This window comes from Ambystoma mexicanum, chromosome 2q, assembly GCF_040938575.1.
Source record: "Ambystoma mexicanum isolate Mex_15411 chromosome 2q, UKY_AmexF1_1, whole genome shotgun sequence".
NCBI classification, from domain to species: Eukaryota; Metazoa; Chordata; class Amphibia; order Caudata; family Ambystomatidae; genus Ambystoma; species Ambystoma mexicanum.
The window spans coordinates 357,214,337-357,227,897 of NC_090924.1; the positions used below are offsets into that span (position 1 = coordinate 357,214,337).

The following is a 13,561-nucleotide window of genomic DNA, read 5'->3' on the forward strand; positions in this document are numbered from 1 at the left end:
GTAAGGCTGTTGACGCACTGGAGACAGCTAAGAAGGAATTTGAAACCCTGAAGACTCTGGACCAAACCACAAGACCTCCTAATAAGCGAGGTTACGGCAACAGATGCTTTTTTCGTGGACAACGACAAAACCAACAACAATACTCAACAGGCAACTGGTCCTCCACTCAGGGAACCAGTGGACACTATGCTCAGAGAGGACAACGTCGTGGCAAGGGAAGAGGTCGGGGACCCACTCAGAGGCTCCCTGGCTGCCAACACCAAATGACCCGAAAGTTTGGGTCCCCTCCCATGCATCTCCGGTAGGGGGCCAGTTAATATCATTCCCACAAGCATGGGAGGGAATTACCACAGACCGCTGGGTACTGTCAACAATAGCCCACAGTTACTGCATTGAATTCAGTCAGTCCCCTACATTCAGACCCTCAAGGAGAAGACACCTGTCACCGGAACACCTCTCCATCCATCCTTCTTCAGGTAGTTGAACTGCTACTGGAAAAAGGAGCAATAGAGGTTGTGCCTCTATCACAGGTAAAGGAGGGTATTTATTCAGTGTACTTCCTTGTACCCAAAAGGATTTAACCATGCACCCTGTACTAGATCTGCGCCCAGTGAACAAATTCGTAAAACCTCAAATTTTGCATGGTGACTTTACTGGAGGTAATTCCCCTGCTCTCACAGTGTCAAAACACTGGGGGTTCACATAGACGCAACACTTTCCATGGACAAACAAGTCAGCGCCATAGTCTCGGCCTCAGCACTTACTACTAAACTCATTAACGCAATAAAACCATTCCTAACGAAGGATAGCTGCCTCTCCATCACCCGAGCAACTATAGGAGCTAAGCTAGACTATTGTAATGCGCTCCTAGCCGGAACCTCCCAAAAAATCTTATCTAGGCTCCAAACTACTCAAAACAACGCTCTCAGAGCAGCCCTCAGCATACCAAAAAGAGAACACATCACACAAGCCAGAATAGCAGCTCATTGGCTCCCAGTCAAAGACCGTATCTCCTTCAAAATTCTCACAACCACCCACAAATGTATCAACCTCACAGCTCCCTCTTATTTATCTGACACGATATGTAGATATCAATCCACAAGACCTAGAAGAGCACAATACACGAACCAACTAGCAATACCTCGCATCAACAGAACTAAAGCAGGAGGTATAGGCTTCCCCTTCCTCGCACCTAAACTCTGGAATTCCCTTCCTACTGACCTCAGAGCTGACACATCTCTTTTCTCCTTCCGAAAAAAGCTCAAAACTGCCCTGTTCAACTAAACCCGTTTTCATGTACTCCTGCTGCACTTGCATATCTGTAAAAAAGTATATCTACATGAACTGAATGTAACTAAGTAAGCAACACTGTAACTAGTGCCACGATGCCTCCGGTCTGATGTGCGCTCAACAAATGTGAATAAATAAAAATAAATAAATAGCAACACTGGACATGAAAGATGCATACTTTCATATTTCAATGTTGCCAGCGCACAGAAAATACCTCAGGTTCATGATAGAAGGCAAACGCTATCAGTTCAAAGTGCTACCCTTCGGCATAGCTTCAGCGCCAAGGGTATTCACAAAGCTACTGGCAGTGGCAGCGGCTCACCTGCGCAGGTTGTCCATTCCGGTCTACCCTTACCTCGACGACTGGCTCATAACAGGGGATTCTGACGAAACATGCTTCTCAAATACCCAAGTTCCGCCTGGGCTTCTCCATCAACGAGAAGTCCAGTCTAGACCCCAGCCAAGTCAAGCAATTCCTAGGGGCTCTAATTCGAACAAAGGACGGCCTCGTCTTCCCCTGTAACGAGAGGGTCCAAAATATGCTGTTTCAGATCCCTAAATATGTAGCCGGTCAAGAAGTGACGGTACGCAAAGCCATGCGACTGCTAGGAATGATGGTGTATTGTATTTATTTGGTACCTCACGCGCACCTGCGTCCAATGCAAGAGTGGGTCACCAGCCAGTGGCATCAGGCCAGCGGACAATGGGACGATCTAGTGGTGGTCTTGCAGGCCTTCGTCCTCACGCTGCGATGGTGGTCGAAGGAAAACCTCGTGTTGGGGAAACCATTTGCCACCCCTGCCGTGGAAGCCGCTCTAACCACAGACGCATCCCTCACATGATGGGGGTGGGGGAGCTCACCTATCCCATCAGACTTCACACTGAGTTTGGACTCTGAGTGTGGCGTCCAAACACATAAACTTGCTGGAACTGCTGGCGGTCTTCAAAGCACTGAAGGCTTTCCAGACACACCTACAAGGGAAAACAGTGCTGGTTCTCACAGACAGCACAACAGCCATGTACTACCTGAACAAGCAAGGGGGCACTCAATCTCCAGGACTGTCCAAGCTGTCTCAGAACATCTGGAAGTGGGCTCTCAAACATGTTCCTGTTATCTCAACATGTACCAGGGGAAACTCCATCTTCTGGCAGACGAACGCAGCAGAGACTTCCCTCTGCCCGCAGAGTACGAATGGCGACTACACAAAGACATCGTCTCCAATGTTTTCGCAGAATGGGGATTCCCAGAGATCGACCTGTTCGCAACTCTGGAGAACACCCAATGCCAAGATTACGCCTCCAGGTACCCCCAGAACCGCTCTAAGGGGAACGGTCTCTGGATAACATGGTCAGGGTGATTTGTCTACGCTTTCCCCCCAACTCCCCTTCTCAACAAGATAGTGCACAAGATGCACCAGGAGCCAGTTACCATGATACTAGTGGCCCCCATGTGGGCCCGGCAACCCTGGTTTGCTCATCTGATGAAGATGTCACTGTCTCCTCCGGTGAAACTACCCTGCCCGTACAACATGCTGTCTCAGGACAGGGGCCGAACACTGCACCCATGCCCACAGACCCTGAACTTGGCAGCCTGGCTCCTGAGGTCATAGAATTTGGACATTTGCAACTCCCACAGAGATGCATGGACATTCTCAGAGAGGCAAGGAAACCGAACACTCGTTACTGCTACTCTAGCAAGTGGAAACGGTTCATCATCTGGTGTAAGTCAAAGAGCATCAACCCCGTCGACTGCTCTCCCACACAAATTGTTCTTTACCTGACTCACTTGTTGGACTCAGGATTAGTCTTTAATTGTATTAAAGTTCACCTAGCTGCACTCTCTGCATACACTACGTCTCAACATAAGGTGTCATGGTGGATAGTTCCCGTTATTAACCTTCATGGAGGGAGTGAAAAGAATTCACCCTCCTATATCTAACCCAGCTCCCGGATGGGACCTGAATGTTGTACCTAACCAGGCTAATGGGCTCCCCCTTTCGAACCCATGCATAAAGCAACCCTTAAGAATCTCACTCTTAAAACTGCTTTCTTGATAGCCATCACCTCCATTAGGAGAGTAAGTGAACTACAAGCGCTCTCTATACTAGATCCCTTTGTAACAGGTTTTCACCGAAGTTCATTTCAAAATTCCATGTCAACCAGTCTTTAGAACTACCAACGTTCTTTCAAAACCCGGCAAACTTGGGAGAAAAAAGCCTGCACACACTTGATGAATGCTTTTACGGTAAGTAATGCATGTCTTATTGCTTAAATGGTCGCAGACCTGGCGATAGAAAAGGACTGAAGGGCGATGCGCGAAGCGGAGCTCAGGAGGGCAGGGTTACGGCTGCGTGCGATACACTGCGTAAAAAGAGAAGGACAAACATTTTTATTTTTGACAAAAGTGCTCCAGTCCCGTCCCGAAGGATGGAATGTCCCACAAGTATGGAGGAAAGGAGACTATGGACTAGGAGTAGGGTAGTCACTACGGTGAGTAACTGTTATTCGCTTTTCTTGCCACTTTCAATTTACGTTAGATCTATTCCCTAATGTACCTGACTGGGATAAGAGCAGTATGGCTGCCTCAGTGAATAATGCTTCTCACTTCTACAATGTTGGACAGGATGGCTGGGCACAGGCCCTGAGTAACATGTTCACCTGTCCAACACCAGAGGAGGAGGGGTAGTCGCTTTTGGTCTACTCCTCAATATGACCAAAGAACAAAAAAAGCACCACGTGACACAACCAACTTTGAGTGCTAGCCACCTTTTAGAAGCCATGTGCCGCAAACGTGAAAGTGTATGAATAAAATACAAAAACTGTAAAAATGTTATTGCTGCCACCAGCTTGTCTTAGGCACATATAAATAGTACCCATAAACCTAAACAGTTTCCCCACTGCACTTTTAAGGTACTGTGTGTAATTGTCAAAATACAGGGATTCCAAGAGACAGTGTCTCGGTGCTGACAGTCTTGGGGGCTAGTCAGGTTCCCCATGACAGTGAGCAAATGGAATGGAAGTGAAGTGCTCAAAAAGAAGGGGTATACACGCATTTCGCCGACCTATTTTTGGTCGTGGTACTTTTCATTGCCGGACTTTAGATGGCCAGAAACCCTGTTTTATTATTTTTAGTTTGGAGAGTGTTTTGTTGGGGTTTGGGTATTATTATAATAGTGGGGGGGGGGGGGTCTGTGGAGCGAACCCACCCGCCCCCCCTAGAATAAAAAAAACCCCAAAACAGGGTTTCTGGCGATGTAAAATCCGGCGATGAAAAGTACCACGAGCAAAAATAGGTCGGCGAAATCACGTAGAACCAAAGAAGGGTGTCCTATTGGAGCCAATAGAGGTAAAGGTGCAAAAGAGGAAGTCTTTTCTAACAGTCCCTGATAACCTGATAAGACATCAAATTAGGACTCAATAAGTAGTCAAATCAATTGGGGTGGACCAAAAAATATTGGGGCCTTTTGCAAAAGGTACAGTAGAGGAACAAAATGACTTCCTAGGGTATGGCATTTGAAAATCTTTTTTTTCCGCTTCAAAGCAATCCATTTGGAGATGGCTAGTAACATTTGTTATCAAAAAGCTAATAAGTGACTCCCAGTAACAACTCAGAGCTTGTTTGTGGAATAGTGGCCTCTCCCAAGAAATAGGATTACTGAAATATTCAAATCTGCAACATGGAAATCTCTCCACTCTTATGCAAGTATGCTGTATTTGTTTGGATTCAAGGTTGAATGCTGAACCTTTAAAGCATAATATTGATAATAATCCAAGTCCATAGCTTACAACTAAACGTAGTAACAAACTAGAGTTGGAAACATTTCAGAACCTTGTACACAGTCACCAAAATTAGCTTCAGTGTAATAAATTCATAAATGCTGGTAAGAGACCTCAGCAGGTTGAGCGCCTGCTGCTGAGGTCGGTGTGATCTGCTGGTCACCGGTTTGAATCCCCACCAGGCCAACTTAGTCTTTCATCCTTCCGCAGTTGGTGATATTGTATGTAAATGTGTTCTCTGTAAAGCACTTTGGCGAAAGCGATATATAAATAACACTTTATCATTCATAAAAATTGAAGTGCAGAGCAATACTTTAAAAAATACACTACAAATCAGAATAGAATTCCAGTTTGTGCTCTGGAGGTCCCTGAACCCATTATGGATACAGGATAAATAATATAAGGACCCCCAGAGTCATTTTAGGAAAGTTCAATGACAGGTAGAACGTTCAGCAGAAATCAATGGGACGGATTGTTAATTGTTCATTCTCTTTAATTGGGAAAAATGCTGGTAAATTTCCAACACAGGCCGATTCTGCCTCTAACAAACCCCAGGGAGAACCAGTGGGAGACCCCAATGAAGAGATCCAGAGGAGGAACCAGAAGTCCCAAAGGAAGATGCAGCAGAGCAGAACTACTTGCAATGTAATTCAGTGGGAAATAGGGTTCAGGCTCTTCTCAAGAGAATATTGGCCCTTGACTAGAGGGAACCGTGAGGGGTGGGTATCAATCACCCACCCCAGGATCCTGAGGGAAGTACTCGCCTCAGCAGTTTCAGTGAAAATGGTTCATGCACAGTCCAACAACCCTAGTAGGTACAGTTTATTTCGTAGTTGAGGTTTACAGGATCCGGCGCATAGGGGCTTGAATCCTGTGCCAACGATGACCCCCAAAACCAAGGAAAGGGACAAGTTGCCTTCTGACAATGTCACCCTTCAAGAAAGAAACCCTGCATGGAAGACTCTGGAGTATCTGTAGACCAAGAAGGGTGACAACTGGGGCAAAATAAATGATCCAAGGAATGCTGTAGGCACCTTCAGAGGTCCCAAGCAGCAGACCATGCAGGATGTTGGTGTCTCAACACCCCTGTGGGTGATTTCAGTAACCCAGAGCCAAGCGTAAAATACTTGTAACAAATGGTAGAAATAAGCGATAAACTGCTTGTGAAGGCTCGGCCCAGCAGATATGGGGTGGCAGCAGGAGAATGTGGGAAGCTCGTACTGGATCTCGAGAATCTAAAACCCCAAGCTGCGATATGCCCAAACTACTGCACTCCGCCATTTTGGCCAAGCGAGAGTTGAAAAAGGCCAGGAATCACAGGAAACCTCAGCAAGAGGGGGAGTTGGGGGGGGGGGGGGCAGTGCCTTCTTCAACCCCATTGTCCCTCTATTTCAGGTGAGATGTCGAGCTACCAGTTGTCACGTCGTGGATGCTCTCTTAACCTTGTATTTACCTTTAAGGTCTATGTAGTGTTCCTTGAGCACTTTGCAAGTGCTGTTTGAATTCTAGTTTGTGTTTTCATTAAACAAATACCTTCTGGTTAGCATCTGTTATTACGTACTTTGCATTTTCCAGTGCATAGTTTTTACCCCAGACAGTCCCTGACAAATTTCCTTGCACTCTTGCACTTTTTGGATGTATTTTGTTGATAGTATGTGGATGAATGAGTGATGGTAGAAAGACTGGAGTGTTGGATGTAGTTTGAATTGCGTATTTGCACAGCACAAGACACTTTTGTTGACACCAAAGGACTTTATATGGCCTAGTTTCTGCTCATAAATTGTACTAAATTGTCTGATACCACTTTGCACTGTTTTTTTAGTGTTGAGTAGATAATCAAGTTGGAGGCTTACATATTGTGAACTTTTCATATCTGTACTGTTATGCCAAAAATCTACCTCAACCATTTTTTAACATTCGTAATTATCATGTGATGTTGTTTTGTATATGAATAAAATGTTGTATTTCTTGATTGATTTGAATTTGCTTCATAATTTAATAGACAAAGTAGCATCTGCTTTCGTGGATCACTGGTTAAGTTTTGGAAACCACTTGGCAACAATAGTGTATTGTCCTTCTAACCCTTTTTGTTTGTTTCTAAATGTGATGTACCTTAATGAGGGTAGGTTAGAAGGGGGCTCCCCACTCCCTCAACCTCCTGTTGGGTTTGTTAGTGCCTTCAATACCTCTACAACAACGGTCTGGCCAAAGGCCAGCCCACCAATCAGTAGAGGAGGCTTTTAGCAAAGGGTTAGATGACTAACCATATTGGTTGGTTAGGTCTTCCAATCAGCCTGGACCACCCCACAAGAAGCGAAAGGCATCCAGGAGGGTTTACAAATGGCCTATGTCGTCAGAGCGGCCATTTTGTACTTTACTTGTTTGCTCTCAACAAAGGGAACCCTAAAATACAATCTGGCCTAAGCAGGTTTTAAAAAAAAAAAAGAAAATTGGTGCTCTAATGGCCACCAAAAAGGTCCATTGGTCTACCAAGGCAGTAAAATAACTTGTAACTAAAGTACAGATACCACCAACCTACTTGGACAAACTGATGTAGGGTGATCTAATTAGTTAGGCAAAAACAAGTTGCCTGGAAGCCACCACTGAGACTTAGTACCATTTACCTTGAGGTAAAAGGGCTTGCAATGGCATGAGGAATTCAGAAATCCCCCTGGCCACCAAACGGAATTCAGTGATAAAATAAAAGGCAAAAGACCAAAAAGATAAGGTGCCCTAAAAAAGGGGCCTTTGATTCCGTAAACGTTGTAATATTGCCATAACATTTCCTGTTCCTTTTTCTGAGACGCACAATAGTTCCATGTCTGTTTAAAAGCAGTAACATGTGATTATTTTTTAAAAGACAACACAGATATATATTTCAGATATAATTTACAGTTCTTTTCAAGTAAGATTTCCAAGATCCCTCCCTTAGACAGGGGTGTTGTGTTTCTAGTTTTGATGAAGATATCTGGGATAGAGAACTGAAATTCCATGTAGCCTTTCCTTCTGCTATTAACATATCAGACTGTTAATGACACTGTGATCCTTTTTCAGGAATGGTGCAAGATAAACGAATGGACGTGGACAAGCCTCCTATGGCCATCGGCGAATGTAGTAGAGTGGTGGGAAAGGGTCCGGGTGTGAGACCCCACATTGCCAAAGAGTATTCCATGGATCGGAATTCTTACTTTGATAAGGTTAGTATGAATGTGTCTGTATTATGCCATGCAACAATGGATGGATAGTCAAATCAGTGTAAAATGCATTGACAATAAAGATTGCCCACGCTGATAGCTCAGAGTCTTCATTCTATTAAAGACAAGGAGCCAAGCATTATGCTTAACTTTCTCTAATACTGCCATCTCAGCACTTGGACATAATAACTTATTTTGTAATATTTTTCTCTGGTACAACATTAGAAAAAAGTAAACAGTAAGTTCAAGTTTAGCATCTCATAAAATCCAATAAGAGTGCCAGGGACCACGACTCCCATGATCCTCAGTTGTCCTGACCCTCATATGTCCACCTATCAGCGCCCAGCATGGGGTATAAGCACTCTGAACCCAATGTCCTTTCCTCCTTCTTTGCCATTAATGTTCTAATTGTGAACGTGTACAGTCAATGAACGCCGAAGCCCATGAGAACCCGCTAACTGCTCCGCTGTTGCGATAAGTCTTTGGTCCAACGGGGACAACTTGCGACAACTTGTTTCCCTCGTCTAAATTCTTTCAAGGCGCCTTCTGGTCATCTCCTGCCAGAACAGAAAAGGTACCATGAGGGTGGGGATGAACAAAAACTGGCATACAATACCATCACAAGATTTATCCCCTTTTGTCATTTAGGGCGGGATATAATGCTCGCCTCCTTGTCTTTAATAGAATGAAGACTTCGGCGTGGGTAATCTTTATTCTATGACAAGACAGGAGGCTCACATTATGCTTGTTCAAAGCTTGCTACCACTCTGTTAGGTATATTTGACACTGGTTTGAAATAAAATGTCTTAAAGGTCGACTCAGAGGACCAATCTGCTGATTACATAATGTCTTGGAGTGACACCCCTGCTGCAAAAGCTCTAGAAGCCATCGCCCCTCTAGAAGAATGCGCGCCAGATAAGGATAAGTCTATGCCTGCCCATTGCATCACCTCTCTTACCCATCTAGCTATAGTCGCTGTTGCTACTGCATGGTGTGGTTTCCTGCGTGCTATAAGCAACTGGGTCACGCCGCAAGGCCTAATCTGTACTGTTGCTGCCTCGTAATCTTATTCTCTGTAAAATAAGGGTAAGAAATCACTCTAGAATCGGTCTTTGTTCTCTTGGCGATAGAAAATGCTACTCCTTCCGAATAAAAAAATCTTTGTCTAACTCTAGTGCTTTAACGTCTGATCGTCTCCGGCACGCCACCAGGCATAAAAGCATAGCTACTTTCCCTGATAATTGGGATCGGGATAAGGCCTCATTCTCAGGCCACCTCAGGAACAGATGAAAAACGTCCCCTACATCCCACAGGACCGCATATTTAGGTTCTGGCGGTCTTCTCAGTTTAATCCCTTTGAGGAGCCACAGACTGCTGGATGCTCTCAGACGGCAGTCCCTTCTACTTTATCGTGACCTGCTGAGATCGCCGATCTGTAAACTCCTATCGTTCTGTAGGTACTTCCTGCCTGGAACCTTGAAGCTAGGAAGTTGACAACTTGCACTAGAGGAGCTGAAACGGGATCCAAACGGTGTTCTGTACACCACAACGTCCAACCGTTCCAAGCGGTGCTATAGCTCCTAATAGTGGAAGGCGCCAAGGGAGTCTCGGATGCAATCTGCAGCGAGCTCCGAAATTCTTGGCAATTGCTACTGGAAACCAGGCCGGCGCTTTCCAACAAGGCAGCATCATAACCAGCTCGGCTTTGTCTCTGCGGACTTTCGCCAGGGCTCTCGTGATCATCATGAACGGCGGGAAGGCATAGTGGACTGCTCTGCTCCACGGGTCTAGAAATGCGCCTGTACCCGCTGCTCCCGGATCTATCCTTCAGCTGTAGTACTTTTGCATCTGCGCATTCAGTGTGGATGCAAACAGATCTATGTCTAGGGGTCCCCATAACGCTTGTAAGTGTCTGAATACCTAAGGATGTAGCCTCCAATCGCTGGAGTCTGCAAGATATCGAGAGTTCCAGTCTGCTATACTGTTCTGACTCGTGGGAAGATATTCTGCAGTGACTGCAATCTTGTTCTGCAGGCAATAGTGCCAAAAATCTTTCGCTAGCTCTGCTAACATCTTGGACTTCGTCCCCCCTAATTTGTTGATGTAGCAGACCGCTTAGATGTTGGCCATCTTCAGCAACACGCAGCATCTTATCTTGTCTTTCGTAAACGCCTGGACTGCGAAGGAGCCTGCTAGAAGCTCGAGGCAATTTATGTGCAGGCTTAATTCTTTGTCTGACCACTTTCCTCCTGTCTGAATCTGCTCGCACCTCGCTCCCCAACCTGACCTGCTTGCGTCTGATTCGATGACCAGATCCGCAACCTCTCCGAATATAGCTCTGCCGTTCCAGGCCTCCATATTCTCCAGCCACCATTGAAGTTCCGCAATGGCTTCGCAAACCAAGCTCACTATTTGATGGTAAGATAAACCTCCACGCAAGTGTCTGATCTTGAGCCTCTGCAACGCTCGATAATGCAACGGCCCTGGAAATATAGCCTGTATCGAGGCTGCTAGAAGACCTACTACTCTGGCTAGATTCCGAGGGCGAAATGGCTCTCTTCGCTATCACTGTTCTGAGCTCCTTTTTTATCGCCCTCACTTTGTGACCTGGGAGCTCTAGAATCGCTTTCACTGTATCTACGGTGAAGCCTAGAAATTCTACTCTCTGAACTGGTACGAGCTGGGACTTCTCCAAGTTCACCAAGAATCCTAGGGAGGATATGAGCTTGAAAATCCATTCTCACAAGGATTTCCTTGCTGGATCCCATCACCAGAATATCATCTAGGTATATGATCATGCAAATCCCTCTCTCTGATAGCTGCGGCCACTGGTTTCATTAATTTCGTAAAGGCCCAAGGGGCCCACGCTAGACCGAATGGTAGGCACGTAAAATGCCATATCTCCCCTTCCCAACGGAAGCTGAGGTACTTCCGAAAAGCTGTCGCTATCGGAATTGTAAGATACGCATCCTTGAGATCTAGGCGCGCTAGCCAATCTCCCGTGCGTAAGAGGTCCCGAAGGAGGTGAATGACCTCCATCTTGAAATGATTGTACGCAAGCCAACAGTTCAAGTTCTTCAGATTTATGACTGGTCGGATCTTGTCCCCTCTGTGAACTAGGAACATGTTGCTGAGGAATCCCTGTCCTCCCAGCGATTTGCGCTCTATCGCATTCTTTTCTACTAACTTTTCTAGCTCGCTGTGCAAAAGCGTTTCTTCCTATCACGGCCTGCAGATGTGGTGAGGCTCTGTCACCTGAATTGGGTCGCCTATAAACTGCAGTTTGAGGCCTGTCACTGCCTCCAAAGCCCAAACATTGCTCGATAAGGATTGACATTGTGTTACAAAGTGGAGGGTTCTCCCACCCACATGTATACTTGGTGTACTCACCGCCTGCTGCACTGGGCTGACGATAGGAGCCTCTCCCTCTGCGACCTCTCGTATTCCTTCCCATGGCTGAAAAGAAGGTATGCTGCTTGCGTCCTCCCAATATTGTGCGTGTGGGCCTTGAGGTCTGCGCTGATAATTGAATCGACCGGACGAACGACCTCCGAAGCGTCCCAGCAAAAACATGTCCCCGGGAAAATCTTCTTTATGGAGCTCTGGGCTCTCTAGAGCGGACTATGTTCCTACAAACTGTGACATTTCTTTTGCAAAGGTTTCTCCAAAAAGACCACCTTTGGTGCTCTCACCCGCCTCATAAGTGGCTAGGTCGCAGAGTTTGCTGTCGATTTTCAGGAGGACACCTCTCCTCTCCGAAGAGAGAGAGCACAGTTAGCATTTCCCAGGAGGCATACTGCCCTCTGCGCCCAGTTACCTAAAGCCTGGGTATCTACCGGGACTCCAGTGTCTTTTGCTTTCTCCACCAAATCCATAATTTTAGCTAGCGGTCCCGCCAAGTCCAGGACCCTGTCCTGGCAGCTTTTCCAGGCACGATCGACACCTTTTTTGATGTCTCGCGCGGTTTTGGTGACAAATGTGACCGTTTTAGGATGAACATCCGGCATCTCCGCGAGCTTCCCTGGTAGCTCTGGTCTTGGCCATTCCGCTCTCATGCGGGATCGGACTTCCCTGTCCAGTGGCTTTCTAATATGTTGGGCCATATATATCGCCACTCTAGGTGAGGGCACCCAGTCAGATGATTTCAGGTGCCTAATGGCTTCCGGGTCAAACATATCTAATATGTTCTCATCTTCTTCGAGTACATTTGGCTTTATTGGCTCTACTATATCTTCCTCTTTGCCACCTTTGTCGTCGGGTGTATAACCTTCTTCGTACTCCCCTGAATTGTCCACCCCTGGGGAAGGGGGTGTCTGTGTTTGCAATCTGCCATCTTTGCTAGAAAGGTCTCTTTCAACCTGGCAACAGGGTCGCTATGTCTTTGGGGAACAGAGTTAACCCTTTCATCTGTGCCCGTGGGGGTCAGAGTCTGTGCTCTTCCAGGCTTTCTTACACCCCTTATTATCAACCCCTTTCTGGGGGTGTCCTGCTGCGTCCTCTCCCAAGGGCTATCTGCCCATCTCTTCCTGGCTGTTAGCTGTTCCTGTTGCTCAGCCATGAATGCTTCCAGCATATCCAACCTTTGTGTCAAAGGTTCCACTCCCTGAGAAACTGCTTGCATCAAGGACTCCCCCAGCACCTTATTGAAGCTGAGGGATAGATCAGTATCCTGTAAGGAGGGCTCCTTCTCCCACTCTTCTTCACTCCACTCTGGGTTGGTGGATTGGGATTCTGTGTGCTTTTTGAGCCATAATCCACTGTTGGCAAGGCTAACTTCTGGGGACTCGGCTAGTAATCAGGCTTTAAAAAAAGTCAATGAAGATAGAGACTCTGCACCTACTAGCAATTCTTGTAGAGCTGGTTAATAGTCTCTTCTAATTATTTTTTAAAAAAATTCCTTTCACCAGAATCACTGCAGGACGCTAATCCGCTGTGTTTGCTATATTTTTAGTAATGAACGAGCGCTAGCGGGACCCGCAGAATGGCGGAAAATCTCTTGTACACTTTGGCACCTCTGGGTCCTAAAACCCGTCGTATTCGCCGGCGCGAGCAGGCGCCCAGCGAAGTATGGAGTGCGGGGACGTCCGCCTAAAGCGAGCGGCTTTGCCCGCAGCTCCGCCCCGCCTCTCCACCCGAGCCTTAACGCTGCGTTCGGATAAACCCAACGCCGAGTTTCGCAAAGGAAAAAGGTATGTCATGAATCGTGCGCGCATGTTCTCACTGTAATCACCTCAGTGTTTCTCATACGCTGCGCAGTACGTTACCATATCCTTTCAATAGTAATCATAATGTGAAATAGA

The 13,561-nt window shown here is 46.4% G+C and overlaps 1 protein-coding gene across 3 annotated transcripts in view; it reads left to right on the plus strand.

The window, feature by feature from the left end:
- TNRC6A (trinucleotide repeat containing adaptor 6A) overlaps window positions 1–13,561 on the plus strand; it is an 853,894-nt gene that overhangs the window by 471,772 nt on the left and 368,561 nt on the right. For all 3 annotated transcript variants that reach the window (XM_069647380.1, XM_069647382.1, XM_069647381.1), the window contains one exon: window positions 8,122–8,264. In XM_069647380.1, coding sequence (XP_069503481.1) covers window positions 8,122–8,264 — 143 coding nt within the window. The remainder of the gene's footprint in view (window positions 1–8,121; window positions 8,265–13,561) is intronic.